A 23023-nucleotide genomic window follows, 5' to 3' on the forward strand; every position below is an offset into this window, starting at 1 on the left:
TAGAGAAATATCCAACTTAAATAGCGAAAAAGTGCACCATAATTACTGCTGCACTGCAGTCATTTCTGCATTTCCCATGTTTCTTAAATAACTATCTTGTCTGATAACACACAATATAAAGAGCAATTATGAAAAACAGACATTTACATATACTTCTAAAGTCTTATTGAGTGTATCCGGTTGGCATGGGATAGCCAATCATAGGTGCAGCTGCAGTAGCAGGATATGCATACGCCTGTTGGTTCATACCATTGTGCATACTCGCGACATTACTTCCGTACTGCTGAGTGCTATCATACCCATTCTGGTAAGTCCCTGTTGGGTTACCAGTCCTAAAACTGGTCTGTATACCAGCAGACACAAAATTACTTCCAAAGCTCCCATTGGTGTAACTTGCAGCACTGTAAACACCATTCTGAGTTTTTGCCCCAAAATCTCTCTTAAGCAGACTAGAGTAACCTCTGTCATAGTTTTCCCTGTCTCTAAAAGTATTAAATCCACCCCTTTTGCCCGCAGAGTATCTGTCCCGTCGGTCATCCTTCATGCCTCTACCCCTGGAACGACCTGTCAAGAAAATTGCAGAGATCAATTACACTTATGGCAAAAATTATTGCTAGCACAGAAGGAGCTGGGTAGCTCTAGTCAAGACACTCTAGGCTGAAAAATGCTCATACAAGCTGCGCGTGGTGGCACATGCTTATAATCCCCATACTTGGGAGGCTGAGAAAGGAGGATCGCACGGGTTCGAAGCCAGCCTCAGGTACTTAAGTGAGGCTTTCAGCAACTTAGTGAGACCCTGTTTCCAAATAAAATATTAAAAAAAAAAAAAGGTCTGGGAGTATAGCCCAGAGGTAGAAAGCCTCTGGGTTCCACCTCCAGTACCACCAAAAAAAAAAAAAAAAAAAAAAAAAAAAGAAACCCAACAATTCTCAACTGAAGTTTTATAATCAAGATTGTACTCACCCTCCAAGCCCATTTCAATGGATCTGTAGGTAACGTGACCCCAAAACTACCAACGTTTCTTATTGAAGTCTTACCTGAACCTCTGTCTTCGACCAACTGAAGCAACTTGGGATTAATTGCTTGATTAGCTTCACGAAGCACAGAGATAAGGTCGCTCACTTGCTTTATGTTATTAGGTGTAAAGAAAGTGTATGCTGTGCCTGTTTTGGTACTGCGAGCAGTTCTTCCAATTCGATGAATATAATCCTCTGAGGAGTTAGGGTAGTCATAATTGATGACAAATTTCACATCTTCCACATCTGTAAGGTGTTGCAGTGTGGCAAAATAGCAATGTACAGAGTTTTGCACACCACAACAGCCAGACCAAAAATAAAAAGTTAGACAATTGTATTCCAAAGAAGGTACGGGCTGTAAAAAACAGTTAAAATGGTTATCCATTCCCTGTAGGAATACCATTGAGGTAGGAGGAAAAAAAGTGGGAAAAAAAGCACATGTTGTGTAAGTCATTGCCCACCCAGTGATAGAGCTTGTCAAAGGAGTATGTATTCTTCCTAGCACATTCCCCAATCAGTAAGTCCCCTTACAGATCATCAAGTGACATCTGAATGCTTCTGCGCAGTAGGGCCACTTAAAGTTTCACAGCAAACTCTTCATGTACTCAGTTTGAGGACCTTTAAACAAAAATGTACCAGGTCCTTTGCATTACACGCTCATCAGAAGTTCAAAATTCTGGCCACACTGCTTGTCTTGCCAAGACCTTACAACTGCAGCTGCAAGAAAAACATACCTGTCCCCCAAAAGTTGTTTTTATGCACTGTGTCTCGTCTAGGCAAGCGCTTCCAAGAAGCCAGGATTCACTTGAGAATGTGTCTCTCTCTGGCAGGTCTCGACATGACGACTACTGTGTAGGTGAGGGAGGAACTTTCAAAGCACTGCTTTCTTTCCCACTGACTAAGTGTGAGAAGTTGTTCCTGCTCTAGGTCTCATGTGCCAGTACTCACCAATTTGTAAAAGGCTTAGTACCTTTTAAAGCTGCTCTCTCCATTTCAAACGTGAACAAAAATTTCATTGAACATTGAAGTTTGGAAATATTTCTTCGACATTTCAGCAAACTCACTGAAACGCAAAGACCCACAGATCACAGTAAACAGTTTGAAACAATGCTGTACCATGGCAATCATGCAAAGCATGGGACAGAAGAAATACCACGGCAGTGAACTGTGAGGATAACTTCCATTTTTTCCCTCGGAGAGAACAGTTTATCGGGCAGAGATGATATGTTCTGCCCTGTGAAGATTACTGGCACACTTTCAGCTTTTCACCTCTCTAATCGACTGGAAGCAGCCAGCCGATCACTAGTCCTCCATCCCCCTCGAGTCCTCCGATTGTCATGCCTAGGCCTTGCCACAAAGACTGCACCTTTATGTGAAAAAAAACTTAGAAAAAATGCAGAGGTTAAAGAAAGCAATAGACTTTCTTTAAAAAAACTACACGGAGATCTTCTGGGAAACCAAGCCATGAATGCGAGTTTGTACTAACCTAGCCCTCTGGAGGCCACATCTGTAGCAATCAGAATAGGAGCTTTTCCGTGTTTGAATTCTACAAAGGAAGGCATATACACAACCATTAATCTGAGTAAAAATCTGTTAATAATTAAATTTCTTTATCTGAAATACTTACCATTTAGAACCCAGTCACGTTCCTGTTGACTCTTGTCACCATGGATACCCATGGCAGGCCACCTAAATTAAAAAGTTGAATTAAGAGTCATGTTTAAAGCCTGAAATAAACTACCATTTTTGGTGGCAGACCTTTTTAATTTCACCCAAAGTAAGATATATAATTTTACCTATATCATCACATGGTCCCCATAAATAAAACTCAGACCACTGCTCCTAGTCTGAGTTTGCCTGCCCTTTCCTGAATTGCTTTAATGAGAAAGCCCACATACCCATCTCTCCTCATTTTTCTGGTAAGCTCATCACATCTTCTTTTGGTTTCAACAAAAACAATGGTTTTATTCTCCTTCTCACTCATGATCTCTTCCATTAGACGAATAAGTCTAGAGATAAATGGAAAGTATAAAATACCTACTAAACCACTTATTTAGCAATTCTACACCTGGTCTTCTAATAAACCTCCTGGAATGCACAAAGTTCCATTTTCCTATAAGAATGCTACAAATGCTGATAGCCCATTATCTGACATAGGCAAGAAATTTTTATAAGGATTGGCAGACTAGAGATACCAACTGAAAACATTTTAAAGATAACCTATGAAGCAATGATTCCTCCACTATATAAGCCAAAAAAAAAAAAAAACTTTAAAAGACATATATACTTACTTTTCATCCTTTTCTACATCATGACATACATCCACAATCTGAAGAATGTTGTGGTTTGCACTCAGTTCTAGTGCACCAATGTTTATATGAATGTAGTCCTTCAGAAAATCTTCGGCAAGCTGTCTTACTTCTTTTGGCCAAGTTGCACTCCACATTAGGGTTTGTCTATCAGGCTAAAAGATGGGGGAGGGCATTAAAATATATTCTAAGAGTGAATTTAGAATTGAGTTTGACAAACTAACATATATAATACTTACTCTTATCTGATCCACAATCTTCCTTATTTGAGGCTCAAAGCCCATATCAAGCATTCTATCTGCTTCATCAAGGACAAGATAGGTTGTTCTTCTCAGATTGGTTTTCCCACACTCTAAAAAGTCAATCAGTCTTCCAGGTGTTGCAATACAGATTTCCACACCTTCAATTAAAATGTATAAATGTAACTAGCATTCAGAACTTTTACCACCATCGGGGAAAAACAAAATGTTTTAAATTACATACCTCTCTCCAAATCACGTATCTGTGGTCCTTTGGGAGCACCACCATAAATGCAAGTAGACTTTAAGCGACAAGCTCTACAATATTCAGCAGCTACCTGCTGCACCTGCTGGGCCAGTTCTCGAGTTGGTGCCAGCACCAAGCACTAAGGAAAGAGGAATAGCCTTTAGCAGAGTCTGGGGGACTAGTTGTTTCTTTTGTGGGGTGGTTTTTTTGGTGCTAGAATTAAACCCAGGTGGACATCAGTTAAATTACTAATGTATACCAGCAAATCCTTTCTTCAATTATACAGTACGATACACAAAACAGGTCTAGTTATTTCAGTGAAAAATTAATCTATATAAAAACATCACAAATTAAGTCTTTTCCTATGCAGTCTACTTATCTTTACAGTATCCTTGTAGCCAAAAAAAACATACTTACAATAGGCCCATCACCTCTCTCAAGGAATGGCTGATGATTAATGTGGACAATGGCAGGCAACAAATACTATTTGGGAGGAAAGAAAGTGCACAAACAGAAATTGTATTAAAATGCTGTTGATTTCTTATTCCCATTCCACCATTCCAGCCACTCATCACCCAGTAACTCAGAAGTTGCAATGTAGCTCAACCCACTTACAGACAATGTCTTCCCAGATCCAGTCTGTGCTACTCCAACCATATCTAATCCACTTAGAGCAACCGGCCATCCCTGAGCTTGAATAGCAGTGGGTTCAGTGAAGTTCTGCCTTGCAATCACGTCCATGACGTTTGCTGTCATCAGTAATAGTGTTTTAGTAAAAAAAAATTACAAAACCAGAAAAAGGAACAGAATATATGGAGGAGTAGAATTGAAATCTACCACTTACCAGGGAAGTTTGCTTCATAGAAATTCAGAACTGGCTTTGGACAGTTGTGACCTCTAACTGTAATTTCCTTGCTTCTTCTGTATGTCTCCACCTCTTGCTGCAGAACAAATTGTAATCTTACTAAGTCTCACAACAAACCCCCAGGAAAAAATAAGCAACTGAAAATGCCCTACAAATTATATACTTTTAAGAGGTTTTTGGGGGGGAGGGGCAGTACTGGGGACTGAATCCACAGTCACTCTATCCCAAGCTACAACCCCACCTATTTTTTTAAATTGCGGTCTCTAAACTGCAGAGGCCTGGAACTTAACAAAATCCTGCTTCACCCTTCCCCAGTTGTTACTATCAGTGGCTTGCACCAAGTCCAGTTAAACTTCATTTTTAACTGGATCCATATGAAAACCACAACCATTTTCCCACCTGGTCTATTACACACAATCACTTTACATTGAAAAACTCAAAGCTAGCTATTTGCAAGTCAAATAGAGTAACTTTTCCAAAAAACTGAGTCATCTGAAAGACACCTGTCAAACTGATTTACTGGAAGCCATTACTGAAGTCTTATGAAACCACACAAAATTACTCACTGCTGTGCGCCGAGCCAAATCGGGGTGTTCCTGGTAAAAATTCTTCTCAAATTTAGGCAGCTCATCAAGATTCCACTTCTTTTTAACTAGTTTCTCCCCAGGATTTCCAAACTTCTTTCCAGAAAGGGGCCCCGCCCTACTCCCTCCAAATCGAGGGGCACCAAACCTATAAATAAAAAGTTACATTTTCGAACGTGTATGGGTTTGCATATGCATTTATTTACCATACGATAGTAATGGCTAAAGCTAACTTCCTAAAGCGTACAACCTAAAGGAACCTAAGCTTAAGAGATAGTCGTTCTCTTGACAACCGAAAACGGCACCGTCTCGTTTCCCGGAATCCCAAGTAAACACTATTTAAGACGAGTAAACAGACTGGACTCTATCAGATCGGTAACTGGGAACTCAAACGCCCGAAGTTCAGATTACAAGGTAGACAACAGCTTGCAACTTCTACAAGTCTTTCCCGAGAAAGAAAAGGGAGGAGCTTAGCAACGAGGTTACGAGTGTTTTCAAGCAAGGAGCTTTGTTGTCGATAGGTAACGGGCCAGAAAAGCCAGTGGCTGTAACTGAGCCAGAAGACGGGCTCTCAGGGGAGCCCAGAAAGGGGAATCGAATCGGGAAAACCCCGCGAAAGAACTCCAGATCACGGCAGCAAAATTATATAACGCCAAGGAGAAGGAGAAGGAGGAGCCGGCCACTACCGGGGGAGGAGTCCCGGCCCGGGCGGAGTCGGCCGGGCGGCGTTCCCGCTGGGGCGGCGCTTCCCCCTTTGTCTCGCATTTCTCTCTGCGCCACATTTTCTCTACGCTGCCATTTTGAGCTCCTCCGCCGGGCGGGGTAACAAAGGCGCCGCCGCCATGTCCGAGGCCGGCATTTTGTGTCCGCGGCTCAGCCACATGGCCGAATCCGCCGGCGCCCGCCGCCTTCCATCGCACCGGTGGCCTCGGGAGCGGGCCCCCTACTCCCGCAGAATACCCGACGCCCCGAAAACGCTTCCCGGAAGGCTGCCTTTAACAGCGGCGCCCTCGCTCGCCTCGCCGCTTCGCGCTCCCCTCCCCTCGCAGGAGGCGCCTCCGACTTTCCCAACAGCTGCTAAATCCAGAAAGTCCGGAGGCTCGGCGCCTCCCAGGCAAAAACCGAGCTTAGAGGTCATTAGCCGGCAAATCTCTTCCAACGGCTTTTACCCGAATATCAAAATGGCGCTAGCCGCCGATTGAGGAAGGCCCGGGGCGGGGGGGCCGCGCTCCCACCGCACCGCCCCCGCGCGCCGCCCTCCCATCCCCCACCCGCCGGGCCTGACAGATCGGTTCCCACTCACCCTCGATCCCGGCCGCGGTCTCGGTCACTCGAATAACTCGACATGGCGTCAATGGTTGCGGTTGGCGGGGAACGACGCGAAGAGAATCGGGCGCGACGAGTCGCTGTCAGCGGCCTCGGCTACGGCGAAGCCTTGCGGGGGCGGGAGGAGCGGCAGGAGCGGCGTTGACTACGGCCGGAGCTGCGCGACCAGAGACCGGTGGAAATGAATGAGGTGCCGGCCGCGTCCCGGCAGCCGCTTTTATAGTCTGGACCGCCTCCCCCGCGCAGGGGCTGCTGGGAGCCGCTCTATGACCTAATCGCCCCGCCCCCGCGCACGGGCCGCAACGCCCGCCGGCGTTCCGGAATCCGCCATGTTCCCACCCTACCCCCGCGGCCGCTCCCTCGCGGGCGCCCGTTTCTCGCCCCTTTCACGTCTGGGCCCGTCTATCCCTGCGGTGCCTCATCCCGTACTCTGGAATTCACCTTTCTCTCCCCTTTCCACGCCTCAAGCAAGCCACCCGCCCTGTTCCAGGCTCAGCCCGATGATAAAATGGCCCGCGCTTGTCACCCGCTCGCCCACTCAGATGTTTACGTCTTCACAGAGTCCCCACGCCCATAACCAAATGAGAAGGAAGGGCGGAGCCTACTGGTGTCACGTGACTGCCGCCCCCAGGCGCAGGGCCGCACTACTTCCTCAGTTGGCGTCGGCGGAGGAATACATAGTTCAGAGCTCTCCGGAAGTGGTCTTAATGCCCCCGGGAGGCCCGCCGGGGCTGCGTCGTGACCCTACCGGCCAGGCCGGCAACTCTGAGCACTCTTTAGCGAGGTCTTGCCCGCGGGGAATGGTTCCTAGAGCCCCCAAACCGCCGCCTGGGCGCGTGCTGCGAGAGGAAGCGCTCCTCTCATGGCCAATCAGCGGCCAGGAGCCGATTAGCGCCCCGCCCTCTTTGGCCCCGCCCTCCCGGCCCGGGCTCACTCCCGCTCTGCGGCCCTGGGTGGCGCGGGGCGGCCCTTGCAGGACACCGTCGCCCGCGCGCCCGTCGCGAAGTCCGGCGACGGCATGCCCGGCTCAGCGGCTGGTGAGTCTCTGCCCGGAGCCCCGGCGCACGGAATGCAGCCGTCGGCATCCCGCAGGCCTCGGGCGGCCCCACACGGTCGCCGCCGCAGTCGTCCTCTAGATAAGCATCTCGGCCTCGCTCCCTTTTGGATTCGGGCCTCCGAGCTGCGGCGGGTGTGAGGGGCTGGCAGGACGCCCACCCCGTCTGCTCCGGAGCCGCCAGGCGCTCCCTCGGACGCATTTCTCTCCAATGTCCAGCCGCTGTCAGTGTGCCTTGAGACGGAGGCCAGATCTACATTGGCATTGATCTTTCGAGGCATAGCGCTTTTAAGATACGTCGATGCCCCTGCCAAAGTAGAAGCGTAGTGCTTGTTGAGTTTCTTTTTTATTTTTGCCTTCAGTGCTCTCTGAAGTTACTAGCTTTGTCTGGCACCGCTTTTGAAAGTCGAATTGATTTGGTTGTCTAGGACGCCTTCATCCCTTTCTCCAGGAACCTGTACAGAACGGTTGTCACTGTTTGGTCAGCTGGGAGAAATGGGCTGGGGGAGGGGACACAGTGCTTGGAAGGTACAGACTCACGTGTTTCCAGAACATATGTGTCCATAACTTACTGGAGACATATCTAATACTAAGGAGTGTGCCCTTTAACCACAAGTCATTTCAGGGAAAAAGTATTTCAAACCTGCTACATTATCTTTAGTCGAGAATCCTGGTAATGCCAACACTAACCGAGAAAGCAGGATGTGTTACAGTACAAAGGGACCTTCAACAGTCTTGTCACAGTGTTCTGAGCTTAAGTATTTATGTATTTCACATTTTAATATATGCTGAATATAATAGAAAAACTGAGAGTTTCACTAAGGTTCATGTTAACATTATTCCAGTTCTTAACAGCCTAAATCACCTGTTTGAGCACCGGAGAAATTCTGACTTGCGCAAAATAATTGGGTAAAAACATGACTAATACTATTGGGAATTTGAAGCCACCTTCATTAGTTTCAAGTTATCATTTACAAACTGGCTTATGACATGAGAGTCCCATTTATACACACACACGTCTTAATAAAAACTTATGTAAAACTTATAAAATAAAAACTACTAGTAAATAAGATTTTAGGTTACAGCAATTAAAATTGGACTTGATAGTTATAGTTTCCACTATACTGAAATTGTAGCACTCTGGAAATCATCCCAATAAATTAAACACTTTTTTTTTTCAAAAATCTTCCTATGAGGGTCTTTGAAACTCTATAACACTCAAATTCCTCATGTTGTACAGAGTTCATTGTTTTTGTGGGGAGTTGTTGGTTTTTTAAATGTATGTGTGACTTTTTCTACTGCTACTGACAACTGATCCCGCCCCCTTATTCCTCAACAGAGTGGGTAACCATTGCCAATAACCTTCTTTTAAAATGTCACATACACCTGAGGATACACAAGCTTGAAGACTGTGATGCTAATGTTTTTATTGCTCTTTATCAATCCATTCTGGGAGAAAAAGTGCCAGGTAAGGGTACTAAAAAATAGAATTGTGTCTAGAAGTTTCTAGTGCCTTTAGTTAGATCCTCATATTTAATTTTGTTTTCTCTGTCTGCATCTCATTTCTACCCATATATGACATTTACCACCTATGAATGCCATAAGATACCTTCTTAAATGAAAGCTATAAATAACCTTATGGGACCTATCCATAATAATAGCATTGATCAAATCACTTTGACAGCTCTTAAGAATCCTCATTTAGGCCGGGCGTGGTGGCTCACGCTTGTAATCCCCGCGCTTGGGAGGCAGAGACAGGAGGATTGCGCAGGTTCAAAGCCAGCCGCATGCGCTGGCTTAAGAGACCCTGTTTCCAAACAAATATATAAAATAGGTCTGGGAGTGTAGCCTGGAGGTAGAAGGGCTTCCAGGAACCCCAGTACCACCAAAAAAAAAAAAAAAAGAATCCTCATTTAAACAACCCTAATGTCTTCCGCAAGTCACATCATTCCTCTTAACTATACCTTCAAAGCTTCTAAAATACATTGGCACCTGGAGATTTTTTTGGATCCTGTTACATAACCAGTATTATAGCTAAGAATTGGTATTTATACTCTGAGCTAATTTGCTAAGAAGATAGTTAATAAATTTGCTTGTCTTATCGATGTAGGGTATGCCTTGCGCATTTCTTTCAGAGATACCACTTCATTTTGCTCTGGCCTTGGTTAAATATTTCAAAGTCCTTATCCATAGATTTCGTGTGTGTGTGTGTGTGTGTGTGTGTGTGTGTGTGTGTGTGTGTGTGTGTGTGTCAGTCACTAGAAATTTAACACAGGGGCATTCTACCTCTTGAGCTACACTCCCAGCCCTATTGTTCTATTTTTTGTTTTGAAACAGGGTCTCACTAAGTTGTAGAGGGCCTCACTAAGTTGCTAGGTATTACAAGCTTGCACCACTACTCCTGGCTCATAGATTCCTTTATCATCTCTGTTTTGTTGTTGGTTGATTTTTGTTTGTTTTGTAGTACTGGAGATGGAACTCAGGGGCCTTCTACCTCTATGCTACACCTCCAGACCTATTTTTTATTTTATTCGGGAACAGAGTCTTACTAAGTTGTTGAGAGCCTCACTAAGCTGCTGAGCCTGGCTTCGAACCTGTGATCTTCCTGTTTCCACCTCCAAAGTACTGGGATTACAAGTGTACACCACCACTCCCAGCTCTTCCTCCTCCTCCTCCTCCTCTTCTTTTTCTTCTTCTTCTTCTTCTTCTTCTTCTTCTTCTTCTTCTTCTTCTTCTTGTTTTTGGGGTTGTTTTTTGTTTTGTTTTGTTTTGTTTTGGGGTTTTTTTTTGTGCTAGATATTGAAACGAGGGACATTCTAATGAGCTACACCCCAGCTCTCTCTAGGGTTCATCTTTAATACCAAATTTGACTTGATGTTAAAGTCTTCTTATACTCTGGTCTGTACTGACTTAAGCTGTTACACCAATTATTCTCAATACACTGTTATAATAGGACATGCAAGAACCTTCCTTGAACACCTGCTATATTGTTTTTCTCCTAGAAAATAAAATAACCCACAGTTATGGATTAAGTCTCATTTTATACCTTGCCTTCCATATTGGACTATTACATCTCCTTTTATTTAGAGGCCTTTGCATTCTCCTTTTATATATGCTGCTTTACATTGTAGAGAATGTTTTTTAATTATGCTTTGGGTATAATTTTCAGCATGTTACTCAATACTAGAAAATAAGTTCAATCAATAAATGTTCAACAGAAAAATCTGTGTAGAATTTGAGCTTTATTAGCTTTATCTGTACCGAGGCCTGTTTAGTTTAGGCAGAATTTGCTTTGGTGGCAATTGTCTTTACTCAGAAGCCTGGTCAGACACAAATAAATGAAAACTTGGACCCTCTTAGATGCAAACAAATGTGACTTTTGCTCCACAGACCTCATAGCTATTCCCAAGAGTCAAGAGGATGATGCCCACAATGTCCAAGCTGTTATTGATTCATTGGCCTTGGATTACCTTCAAGTCAGCTTGTCTCACATAACAGGTTAGTGTCTATTTAACCATCAGGTAATTATGCATTTTAGTAAAATAGTGTTAGGTAGAGCCTTAGACATTGTTTAACCAAATGAGTAAGCTATGGAAGACACAAACTGTAAGACTAAGTCAAAACAACAGACTGATCCAGTTAGAACAGTTATCCATGAGGGCTTTTCCAGGAGAGTCAGACATGGAGTTTGTAATGGACCTGGATCTGAAATGTGTTTGAAGTTGGTTGGTTGGTTGGCTGGCTGGCTGGCTGGCTGTACTGGGGATAAAACCCAGGGGCATTCTACATCCGAACTACACCCCCAGCCCTATTTTTTTTTTTTATTCTTTATTTTTAAACAGGGTCTCACTAAATTGCAGAGGGTCTCACAAAGTAGTTGAGACTGGCTGGAAGCTCAAATCCTCCTGTCGCAGCCTCCCAAATGCTGGGATTACAAGCATGTGCCACCATGCCTGGCTTGAGATATGTTTTTGTTGTTTTGTTAAAGTACAGAAATGCTGCATGTTTACAGTGAGACCCTGTTTCAAAACAAAGAATAAAAGATAGGGCTGGGGGTGTAACTTGGAGGTAGAATGCCTCTGGGTTCCATCCCCAGTACCGCCAAAAAAAAAAAAAGACAACCCCAGATGGTGAGCCTGCTCTGTAGCTGTAAGAGATGCTCTTTAGGCCCAATGTCTCCATTATATATTTTGTGAAAAAAGTGTCATAGTCACAAGAATAATGTACACAGAGTGTTCTAGTTTATTAGAACAAAGGTGAGCCGGGTAGGTGGCACATACTTGTAATCCCAGCATTTGGGAGGCTGAGGAGGATCACAGTTTGAGGACAGCCTCAGCTACTTAGTGAGGCCCTTTACAACTCAGTGAGACCCTGTTTCAAAATAAAGGATAAAAAATAGGGCTGGAGGTGTAACTCGGAGGTAGAATGCCCCTAGGTTCCAGCCCCAGTACTGAAAAAAATAAATAAATAAAAAGAATCTATACACAGTACATTGCAGTCAGAACGCCTCTCTAAAAAAATAGATAAGAAACTGTAAAGATGATTGTAAACTAAAGAACCAAGGGAACCTTAGGGACTTGAAACTATACTTCAATCACAAAAAGAAGGCTTATACTGTTAAGCTATTCTTTCATAGTAGTTAAGATTAAAATAACAACCAGGATAAGCCACTTACATGTCTTCAGTTGATATTAACAACAAATTTTTACAAAAAGAAGACACTCTGTCCTAAGTATTTGAGTTCACTTCTAAGTAAGTAAATGTTGTGAGTCAGTTTGGAGATGATTCATTTTGAGGAATAATCCCAGCATTTCCCTGTTCTTTTGCAATATGGAATTGCTTAATCACTTGAATCGTTGGGGAAATTTCTAGTATTTGTGCTTTTTAAACATACTGTAGCAAAGTTAAAAACATATATATGTTTCTAGAATTTTCTAAAGCAGAACTGCCCCCAACAACTCAACATTCAACCCATGAAAAGTTGTCAATAGCTTACCTCCTCCAGTAGACTGGAAAGCACTTCTTACTCCTTGTGTTGCATTCTGGCCAGCCTTCTTAGTTGTTGGGTTGGCAGAGTATTCTCCCCAGCCTAGAAACTGAAGTCTTCTTGAATATACCCTTAGGGTATACCTATTATTTTAAGCCAGAAAAACACAGGGCTTGAGGACAAGATTTCTGGCTCATTATTTTAATCAGAAACAAAACAAAAAATCTGTCAGACACGCCTATTTTTACTAGTAGTAGTAGTATAAAACAGCTGATGTCTGGTTTAGGTTTGTCTTGTATCGTGGCTGAAATTGAGTGGCTATACATTCTCTCAAATGCCAGGCTTTTACTCTGCCTCTCCCAGACTGGTTTGAATTCATGAGAATGCTAGTCATGATATCCCAAAGTGATGACCAGTGTCTTTTAAGAGTTAAGTTCCATATATACCTGATGTTGACTGGTGTCCCTTTTAGGTGACAGTATGTCAAGTTTCCATTCTTTTGCCAACCATTTCTGTTCAACATTTCAACTTAAAATTTATTAATACCCCATTATAGCCGGGCGTGGTGGCACATACTTGTAATCCCCGCGCTTGGGAGGCGGAGACAGGAGGATCGCGCAGGTTCGAAGCCAGCCTCACTGGCTTAAGAGACCCTGTTTCCAAATAAAAAATAAAAAACCGGTCTGGGAGTGTAGCCCGGAGGTAGAAGGGTTTCCAGGAACCCTAGTACCACACACACACAAAAAAAAAACATTATAGGCCAGATACTGTGCTAAGGACTGTTTAAAGATTAACTTCTGAGTACTAAGTAAATGTGGTAGAAGATAAGGTTGAGATTAAAAAGGGTTTAATTTTTGTTTTTTGTAGCACTGGAGAGATCAAACCCCATGGACAGGTTTTAATCAGAAAAATGGTTTGATCTACACAAAGAGAATAGAAGTTAGCAGATATGGCTTGGTAGGCAGAGGAGACAATACTCAGCAGTGTTTTGTTCATTTTGTTTTGGTATTATTTTACTTGCAGTTATCTTTTGGGGTTTGTTTTGTTTTGCTTTGCTTTGGGAATTGAACCCAGGGGCATTCTACCTCTGAGATATACCCAGCCCTTTTTATTTTTTATGTTGAAACAGGCTCTTGCTACGTTCCTGAGGCTGGTCTCAAACCTACAATCCTCCTGTCTCAGCCTCCCAAGTCCTGGGATTACAGGTGTGCACCACCACACCTATCTTACTGCTCTTATCTTTTGAAGAAACCAGCTTCTGGAATTAAGGATCACACTAAGTGTTCTCTTCTGTCATTTTTTTTTTTCACCATCCCAATAAAGTTCTGCTTTGCAACTTAGATTTTTGGCATGAATCTTATTGGAGAATTTTTTAAGTCCAGTTATTTTGCTTCTTGAAAAAAAGGAAATAAATAGGCCAGTGATTTATTCAACACTGCATTCAAGGGTACCCTCTTTACCCAGATGCCATTAAGAAGCAGGAAATTGGTATTTTATGTTTATAATAGTGTTTCTCCTTGGATAGTTTATAATCCCTGTGTCCTTGACCAACATTGGTCACAGTTTTATATCTATTTCAAGATTATGAGCTGTTAGATGTCATGCTTACATTTTTTTAAATCGCTTTGCATTCTATATTCAGGAGAAAATATAGTGAAAGGAGATAAAGAATCTATCAAGAATCTCCTAGAAATATTTGATGGATTGCTGGAGTATCTTACAGAACACATCAGTGACGCATCTCATGAGAAAAGTAAGTTTAAGATTGGAGGGAATGGGAGTGGGAGAGTGTGTGCTTAGTGATGCATGAAGCTCTGGGTTCAGTCCCTACCACCACAACAAGAAAACAGTAAGAGAATTGTAAATTTGCTTTGGTCTTCATTACCCATTATGCCTCTTTTGACGATTATTATTTTTTTGGTCTGTTTTCTAGGAAGCAGAATCACTAATACAAGTAATAATATTAATTATAAGCTGGGCATAGTGGCACACATTTGTAATCCCAGTACTCGGGAGGCTCAGACAGGAGAATCTCAGGTTCACAGTCTCAGCTACTTAGTGAGGCACTCACAACTCAGTGAGACCCTGTTTCAAAATGAAGAATAAAAAATAGGGCTGAGAGTGTAGCTTGGAGGTAGAATGCCTCTGGGTTCAATTCCCAGTACCAAAAAAAAAGTTAATTATAAAATTCCAGTTGTTTCTGTTCCAGGTGGTTGGAAACTTTATCCTAGACTATCATCATGTCCTTTGTCAATATGGATGTTGTTTATAAATTACTTTAAAGCTAATCTGTAATCTTTAATGGAAAACTAAATTTGTGTCTGAATTGCTTATCATCCAATTATTGCATAAAATTTCTTATTCCAAAATGTTCTATGTCAGAACTGCCATTTTGCATTACAAATCTGGATGTTTCTGAGGCATTAGCAGAAAGAACTGCAGGTCTTACCTTCAGCCCAGACTGATACTTTGTGACAGCCTAAATATCTTTTGTTTTACTTTTTGAGCAACCCACTTCCTCAAATTTTAACACTTTATTTTGTAGTCTTGTTTTATGGAGGTCTATATTGCCTTTTTTTTTTTTATCCAACAGAGGTGTAGTTATTTACACTCAATCAGCACTGCCTAAAAGCTATTATCTACGCTGTGATATCTATGCTGTGATTCTGACATTTGCAGTTAATCTTAGTCTTTAGATAGTTCCCTACCTTTAATCAGTTCCTGCTAAGATTTACCAACCAGAAGGAATGATCAGAAGGTGCGCTAAATGAAAACTTTTGTTTTTTATTTCAAAATATTGAGTACAGTATGTGTTAAATGCTAGTCTGGAACTGGACGTGGTAGCACATGCTTATAATCCCACTACTTGAGAGGCTGAGACAGGAAGATGGAAATTTCACTTCCAGCCTCAGCTACTTAATGAGGCCCTTTGCAACTTAGTGAGACCCTGTTTCAAAATAAAGGAAAAAAAAAATGATCTGGGGTATAGTTCAGAGGTAGAATTCACCTGGGTTCAATCCCCAGTACTGGAAAAAAAAAATGTATATTCCTCAGGTGTTTGGGGTTAGAAAAAAGGTCAGTGCAGTAACTTAGCAACACTGTTTTGATGTAAAAAGAGCTGGGATATAGCTCAGTAACTCAGTAGTAGAATGCTTCTGAGTTAAGCTGGGTATGGTGGTACATGTTTATAATCCCAGTATTTGTAAGGCTGAGACAGGATCACAGGTTCATAGCCAGCCTCAGCTACTTAGTGTGGCCCTCCACAATTTAGTGAGACCCTATTTCAAAATCAACAATAAAAAAAGTAGGGCAGAGCTGTAGCTCGAAGGTAGAATGCCCCTGAGTTCAATCCCCAATACTGCAAACATAAATTAATTAAATTAAAAAGAATGCTTTGGGTTTAATGCCCAGTACAACAACAACAACAAAAAAAAAAAAAAATGGAGGAAAAAAAATCAATGATTTTAAGGGAAATCTTATCCAAACATTGATGTGATCTTTTTTTTTTTTTTTTATGCTAGGAATTGAACCCAGAGGCATTCTACCCCTGAGCTACCTCCCCAGCCCTGTTTTATTTTTATTTTGAAACAGGGTCTCACTAGGTTGATGAGAGTCTCACTACTTGCTTGATGCTGTCCTTGAACCTGCCATCCTCCTGTCTCAGCCTCCCAAGTATTGGGATCGCAGGTACACGCCACTACACCTGGCTTGATGTGGTCTTTTAGCAGAAGGCATGATTGATTTTCTTGGAATTAAAGTAGGTTGATACAATCGTATTTTCCTAACATCTTGATTGATTACCTTAGCATCCCTTACATATGTTAGAGATATAACAAATGATAAGCAAATGTACCACCTAGCCAAAAAATAAAACATTGAGCTGGTCCTGTGGTGCACACCTGTAATTCCAGTACTTGGGAGCTGAGACGGGAAGATGGCAAGGTGAGGCTCTCAGTAACTTAGTGACATTCTTTTTCTGTTTTTTCCTTTGTTTGTTTGGGTTTTATTTATTTATTAATTTATTTATTTTTGCGGTATTGGGGATTGAACCCAGGGGTTTTCTACCTCTGAGCTACACTCCCAGCCCTATTTCTTAGTCTTTATTTTGAAACAAGGTCTCACTAAGTTGCAGAGGGCCTATGTAGCCGAGGCTAGCCACAAACCTGTGATCCTCCTGTCTCAGTCTCCCAAGTATTGGGATTACAAGTGTGCGCCACCATGCCTACCTGTGACATCCTTTGTCTAAGTAAAAAATAAAATAGGAGTAGGAATAAAGCCCAGAGAGAGAATGCCCCTGACTCATCCCCAGTACCACCTAAAATAAATAAAATGTTGCTATGTGCAACTGTAGAGCTTGCTTTGAAGCTGCATGCTTGTTCTGTGTTGCTGAAGCAGCTAATCACAGTGGTGATTTTGCTGTCACCAAATCCCCATTTACCAGAAGAAGTTGGGGTGCCTCCCTCTACTTACCTTTCCTGCATTGTTGTATGGGAAAAAAGTGGTGCTAACTTGGGTATTTTGGTATTGTTTTTAATCTCTTCTCAACAGGTGAAACTGAAGAGTATTTTAAAGAATCCCACCAAGGAGAACCTTTGGAAGAGCTAGAAAGTACTAAGGAGTCCAAATCAGCATGGAAAGGAATTTCTTTTGGGAGGTAGCCCACAATGTCTGTGAACTTCATTAAAACAAGTTATGCTTTTTTGTCTACCAAGAATTAATAGTGCATACAATATACCCAGATTGGTATCAAAAGAAGCTAATGTGAACACTTCTCCTATTTTATATTTTCCTGAGATTTTAAAGAACCTTGAGCTATATATAATACTAATTCTTAGTCTTTATTTTTTTTGTGTGGTGGTGGTCCTGGGAATTGAACCTAGGAGCATTCTACCTCCAAGCTGCACCTCCAGCTTGATTTTTCATTTTTGAAACAGGGTCTCCCTAAGTTGTAGAGGGCATCACTAAGTAGCTGAAGCTGTCTGCAAACCTGGATCCTCCTGTCTCAACCTCCCAAGTACTGGAGTTACAAGTGTGCACCACCACGCCTGGCTTAATTCTTAGTCTTAACTACTCTTTTTTTTTTTTTTTTTTTTTCAGTACTGGGGATGAAACCCAGGAGCATTCTACCTCCAAGCTACACCCCCAGCCCTCTGTTTTATTCTTTAATTTGAAACAGGAGCATCCTACCTCCAAGCTCTACCCCCAGCCTGATTTTTTATTCTTTATTTCAAAACTGGGCTTCACTAAGTAGCTGAGGCTATCTGTGAACAGCAGTCTTCTGTCTCAGCCTCCCAAATGCTGGGGTTATAAGCATGTGCCACCAAATTTTTAATTTTCTCTTGATCATCAAGTAATCATTTATTTCCTTTTTCATCTTCCTTACAGAAAACTTTTTTTTTTTTTTTTTTTGGTGTACTGGGGATGGAACCCAGAGGCATTTGACCTCCGAGCTACACCCTCTGCCCTATTTTTATTCTTTATTTTTGAAACAGGGTCTCACTAAGTCACGGAGGGCCTCACTAAGTAGCTGAGGCTGTCCGCAAACCATGATCCTCCAGTCTCAGCCTCCCAAATGCTGGGATTACAAGCATGTGCCACCACGCCCGGCATTTCTTGCATTTTTTAAAACTGATAATGTTGCCACGTATGGCCCACACTTGTAATCCCAGTACTTGGGAAGCTGAGATAGGAAGATCACAGGTTCGTGCAACCCACTTCAGCTACTTAGTGAGGTCCTTCACAAATCAGTAAGACTCTGTTTCAAAATAAAGACTAAAGTGGGGTGTAGTGAGGCATGTTTATAATCCCCACGCTTGGGAGGTGGAGACAGAAGGATTACACTGGTTCCAAGCCAGCCCCGCTGGCTTAAGAGACCCTGTTTCCAAAAATAAAAAAGTATAAAAAATAGGTCTGGGAGTGTAGCCCGGAGGTAGAAGGGCTTCCAGGAACCCTAGTACCACCAAGTTGGGGGGGGGGTGTGAGCGAGCGAGCTGGGAGTGTAGCTCAGGGGTAGACTGCCCCTGGTTTCAATCCCTGATACTGGGGGGGTAAAAAATCAAGTTTTTTCCCAAGTTGCTAAACACGTGTGTGTGTGTGTGTGTGTGTGTGTGTGTGTGTGTGTGTGTGTGTGTGTTGCTCAGGTCTGACACAGGCATTCGATCTCCAAACTACACTTCCAGCCCTATTTTATTTTTTTTTGGTACTGGGGATGGAACCCAGGGCATTCTACCTCCCAGCCCTATCTTTTATTCTTTATTTCAAAACAGAGTCTAAATTCAAAGGGCCTAAGTAGCTGAGGCTGTCAGTGAACTGTGATTCTCCTGTCTCAGCCTCCCATGTACTGAGATTACAAGCATGCACCACCACACCTGGCCCTATTTTATTTATTTGTTTGTTTGTTTGTGTGGTATTGGGGGTGGAACCCAGGGGCTTTCTACCTCTGGGCTACACCCCATTCTTATTTTATAATTTATTTGGAAATGGTCTCACTAAGTTGCTGAGAGCCTCACTAAGTAACTGAGGCTGGCTTCAAACCTGTGTGATCCTCCTATCTCAGCCTCCCTAGCGCTGGGATTACAAGGGTGTGCTACCACACCCGGCACTTATTTTTTATTTTGAGAAATGGTTTCACTAAGTTGTGGAGGGTCTTGTTAAATTGCTGGGGCTAACCTCAAACTTGCAATCCTTTTATCTCAGCCTCACAAGTACTGGAATTACAGGTGTGTAATTCTGTAAACCACACTCAGTTTGATAACCTCTTCATAATAATTTTTATTTTTTGGCTCTGCATTATCGAACCCAAGGCCTCCAGCATGCTAACCAGTGCTCTACCAACTAAGCTACACACCAGAGCAATATTTTGGGGCTTTGATAGGGTGCTGAGGATTGAACCCAGGACCTCACATAAGCTAATCAAATGCTTTACCACTGAGATAACATCCTCAGCCCTTTTTAATTTTTTTTTAAGAAAGGGTTTCTTTAACTTGCCCAATCTAGCCCCAAATTTGTGATCCTCCTACCCTTTGTCTTCCAAGTAGCTGGAATTACAAATAAATACCACCATATGCAACAATAACAATTTATAATGACTGGATAGCATACCATCCATATGTGTGCATCATAACTTACTAAGCCATTCTTCTTATATGGAAGTTTATTCTGCCAATTTTTTAATTATAAAAAAGTGATACATGCTTTTTTTTTTTTTTAATCTCCTTTCTCCCCCAGTCTTTAAGCTAAATTCAGAGTAAAAGTGTATGAACATCTTTTTGTACCGGGGATTGAACCCAGAGGTGTTCTACCTCTGAGCTACACCCCAGCACTATTTTAAGACAGGGTTTTGCTAAATTGCAAACTTGCTGAGGCTGGCCTCAAACCTGCTATTTTATGTATTGGGATTATAGGTATGCGCCACCATGCCAAACTAGAGTAAGAACATTTTAAGGCTATTGATAAAATTGTCAGATTGTTTTTCAAGAAGGCCATGACTGCCAGGCTAAGTGGCACGTGTCTTTTATCCCAGTGTACGGGATACTGAGACAAGAGGATCACAAGTTCAAGGGTAGCCTCAGCAATTTAACAAGGCCCTGTTTCAAAATAAAAAGTGCAGCTGGACGTGCTGACACAGGCTTGTATCCCAGCTTTCGGGAGGCAGAGACTGGAGACTGCAGTTCACGGACAGCCTCGGCTACTTAGTGAGGCCTTCACAACTCAGTGAGACTCTGCTTTAAAAAAATAAAAAGACTAAGTAAAATCCCAGTACTTGGGAGGCTGATACAGGAGGATTGCAGGTATGTGGCCAGCCTAAGCTTCTTAGTGAGGCCCTATTTCTTTATTTTTTTTATTTTAGTTTTTGGTGGTACTGGGGTTCCTGGAAGCCCTTCTACCTCTGGGCTACACTCCAAGACCTATTTTATACTTGTTTTTATTTGGAAACAGGGTCTCTTAAGCCAGAGAGACTGGCTTCGAACGTGCGTAATCCTTCTGTTTCCCAAGTGTGGATTACAAGCGTGCGCCACCATGCCCAGCCTTGAGGCCCTATTTCAAAATAAAGAATAAAAAATCGGGCTGGAGCTGTAGCTCGGAGGTAGAATATCCCTGGCTTCCATCCCCTGTACAAAAAAAAAAAAAAAATAGGGCTGAGGGTGTAGGTTGGAGGTAGAGTGCCCCCGGGTTTAGTCCGCAGTTTGGGGGGGGGGCACAAAGGGCTGGGGTGTAGCTTAGAGGTAAAACACTTCTGGGTTCAATCCCCAGCACCAATAAATAAGGAAGAAGGCCATGACTACTTATACATCTATCAACATCAAATAACTGGGTTACAATGCCCTCATGAAATTCTTGACTTTTTGTGTGTGTGTAGTACTGGGGATTGAACCCAGGAGTATTCTATCTCTGACCTACAGCCCCATCCCTATTTTATTTTGAAACAGGGTCTTGTTAGTTGATGGGAGTCTCACTGCTTACACTATTTGCTGAGTTATCCTCAAACCTATGATCTTCCCGTCTCAGCCTCCCAGGAGTGTGTCACCAAGCCCAATATTATCATATTTTCAAAGTATAACAGGCTGGTCATAGTGTCTCATGTTTATAATCCTAGTACTTGTACTTGGAAGGCTGAGACGGGGATCACAGGTTCAAGGACAGCTTCAACAAGAAGTAAGACTCTCGTCAACCTAGTGAGACTGTTTCAAAATAAAAATAAAATAGGGCTGGGGATATAGCTTGGAGGTAGAATGCCCCTGGATTACATCCCTGGTACCAAAAAAGAAAAGAAAAAACAACAAAATCACCTAGCGTGGTGGCGCACGCTTGTAATCCCAGTACTTGAGAGGCTGAGACAGAAGGATCCCAGGTTTAAAACCAGCCTCAGCAACTTAGCGAGGCCCTGTTTCCAAATAAAAAAATAAAATAGGCCTAGGGGTATAACTTGGAGGTAGAAGGCCCCTCGTTCCATCCCAAGTACCACAAAAAATTTTTAAAACGGAAGCCAGGCATAGCAATACACACCTGTAATCCCAGTACTTGGGAGGCTGAGACAGGAGGATTGCAAGTTGGAGGTCAGTCTCAGCAAGTAGTGAGACTGTCTCAAGATTTAAAAGAGAGAGAGAGAGAGAGCTGGGAGTGGAGCTCAGATACAGAATCCCTGGGTTCAGACCCAATACCACACATACCCACACAAAACACAGAAATTCAAGGGAATTTAATGTAAACTCAGTGCCCTTCTCAGGCTCCCCTTCACTCCCACACTTTAGGGAATGGCGTTTCCTGTTCTCTCTGTAGTCTCCTATCCATTTAACCCTGGATGCTTTATACACAGCTGTTTCCACCCTTCATATATCAGTTAAAACACACAAGCAGCATAAGTGATAAGTAACTAAGGGGAGAGTTTCTCAGTTCTGTCTGTTTTGTGGTGCCTGGGGTGGGCCGCCAGGGCCCGGGCTGCTCGCCAAGCGCCACACCTGAGTCACACCTCAGCCCCCATCCCCTTTTGGGCGCCTAGCCCTGAGCAGCCTGAAGAGCCGCAGGCTGGCTGTGGCAGCAGCTCTGGAGCACAGGAAGGGCGCTGAGTGAGGGGCCTCTTCCAGGTACTCCCTCTCATCTGAGGCGCTGGGCCCCTCTTGGGATGAAGATGAAGCAGAATCCACTGGTGAAATCATTAGACTTGGAGACACAGCGCACACCTTTTCTCTAAGAAGTAATGGTGAGTAGTTAAACTTTATCAGTTATTGTTCAACATGCAACTAAGTGTGAAGAGGTATGCTCTTTAAAATTTGAGAATAGCCGGGCGTGGTGGCGCACGCTTGTAATCCCAGCATTCGGGAGGCTGAGACCAGAGGATTGAGGTTCTTGGCCAGCCTCAGCTACTTAGTGAGGCCCTCTGCAACTCAGTGAGACCCGGTTTCAAATAAAAGTATAAAAAATAGGGCAGGGGGTGTAACTCGGAGGTCAAATGCCCCTGGGTTCCATCCCCAGACCCGCAAAAAAATTGAGAATAGCTAAGTGCAGTGGTGCATGCTTGGAATCCCAGTACTTAGGAGGCTGAGACAGGATTCCAGGTTCGAGGACAGCCTCAGCAAATAGACTGATTAACCTAGTGAGATAGTGTTTCAAAACAAAAATAAAATAGGGATAGTGGTGAAGCTCAAAGGTAGAATGCCCCTGGGTTCAATCCCCAGTACCATACATACAAACACAAATTGAGTAATAAACTGGGCGTGTTGGTACATGCTTATAATCCCTGCATTTGGGAGGCAGAGACCAGAGAATTGAGGTTTGTGGACAGCCTCAGCTACTTAGGCCCTTCGCAACTCAGTGAGACCCTATTTAAAAAAAAAAAAAAAAAAAGCCAGGCGTGGTGGTGCAGCTTGGAATCCCCATGCTTGGGAGGTGGAGACGG

At 43.1% G+C, this 23023-nt stretch overlaps 2 protein-coding genes across 2 annotated transcripts in view; one reads left to right on the top strand and one right to left on the bottom strand.

The window, feature by feature from the left end:
• Positions 1-6607, bottom strand: DDX5 (DEAD-box helicase 5; the record flags this gene model as incomplete). The annotated part of the gene is made up of 13 exons (XM_080712332.1): positions 1-564; positions 1038-1262; positions 2503-2562; positions 2644-2705; positions 2915-3025; positions 3308-3480; positions 3565-3725; positions 3809-3950; positions 4229-4294; positions 4427-4560; positions 4656-4752; positions 5243-5408; positions 6564-6607. The coding sequence occupies 13 exons, from the start codon at positions 6605-6607 to the stop codon at positions 164-166; spliced, it is 1842 nt and encodes a 613-aa protein (XP_080568458.1). The 3' UTR covers positions 1-163.
• A 1735-nt stretch (positions 6608-8342) lies between these two features.
• Positions 8343-23023, top strand: part of CEP95 (centrosomal protein 95) — a gene marked incomplete at both ends in the record, with an annotated part of 37072 nt that continues 22391 nt past the window's right edge. Inside the window, 6 exons of the mRNA XM_080714108.1 lie at positions 8343-8352; positions 8980-9108; positions 11031-11138; positions 14270-14380; positions 17176-17281; positions 22212-22327. Of these exons, the coding sequence (XP_080570234.1) occupies positions 8343-8352; positions 8980-9108; positions 11031-11138; positions 14270-14380; positions 17176-17281; positions 22212-22327 (580 nt within the window). The remainder of the gene's footprint in view (positions 8353-8979; positions 9109-11030; positions 11139-14269; positions 14381-17175; positions 17282-22211; positions 22328-23023) is intronic.

Source organism: Muscardinus avellanarius (assembly GCF_963383645.1).
Source record: "Muscardinus avellanarius genome assembly, chromosome: 16".
NCBI lineage: Eukaryota > Metazoa > Chordata > Mammalia > Rodentia > Gliridae > Muscardinus > Muscardinus avellanarius.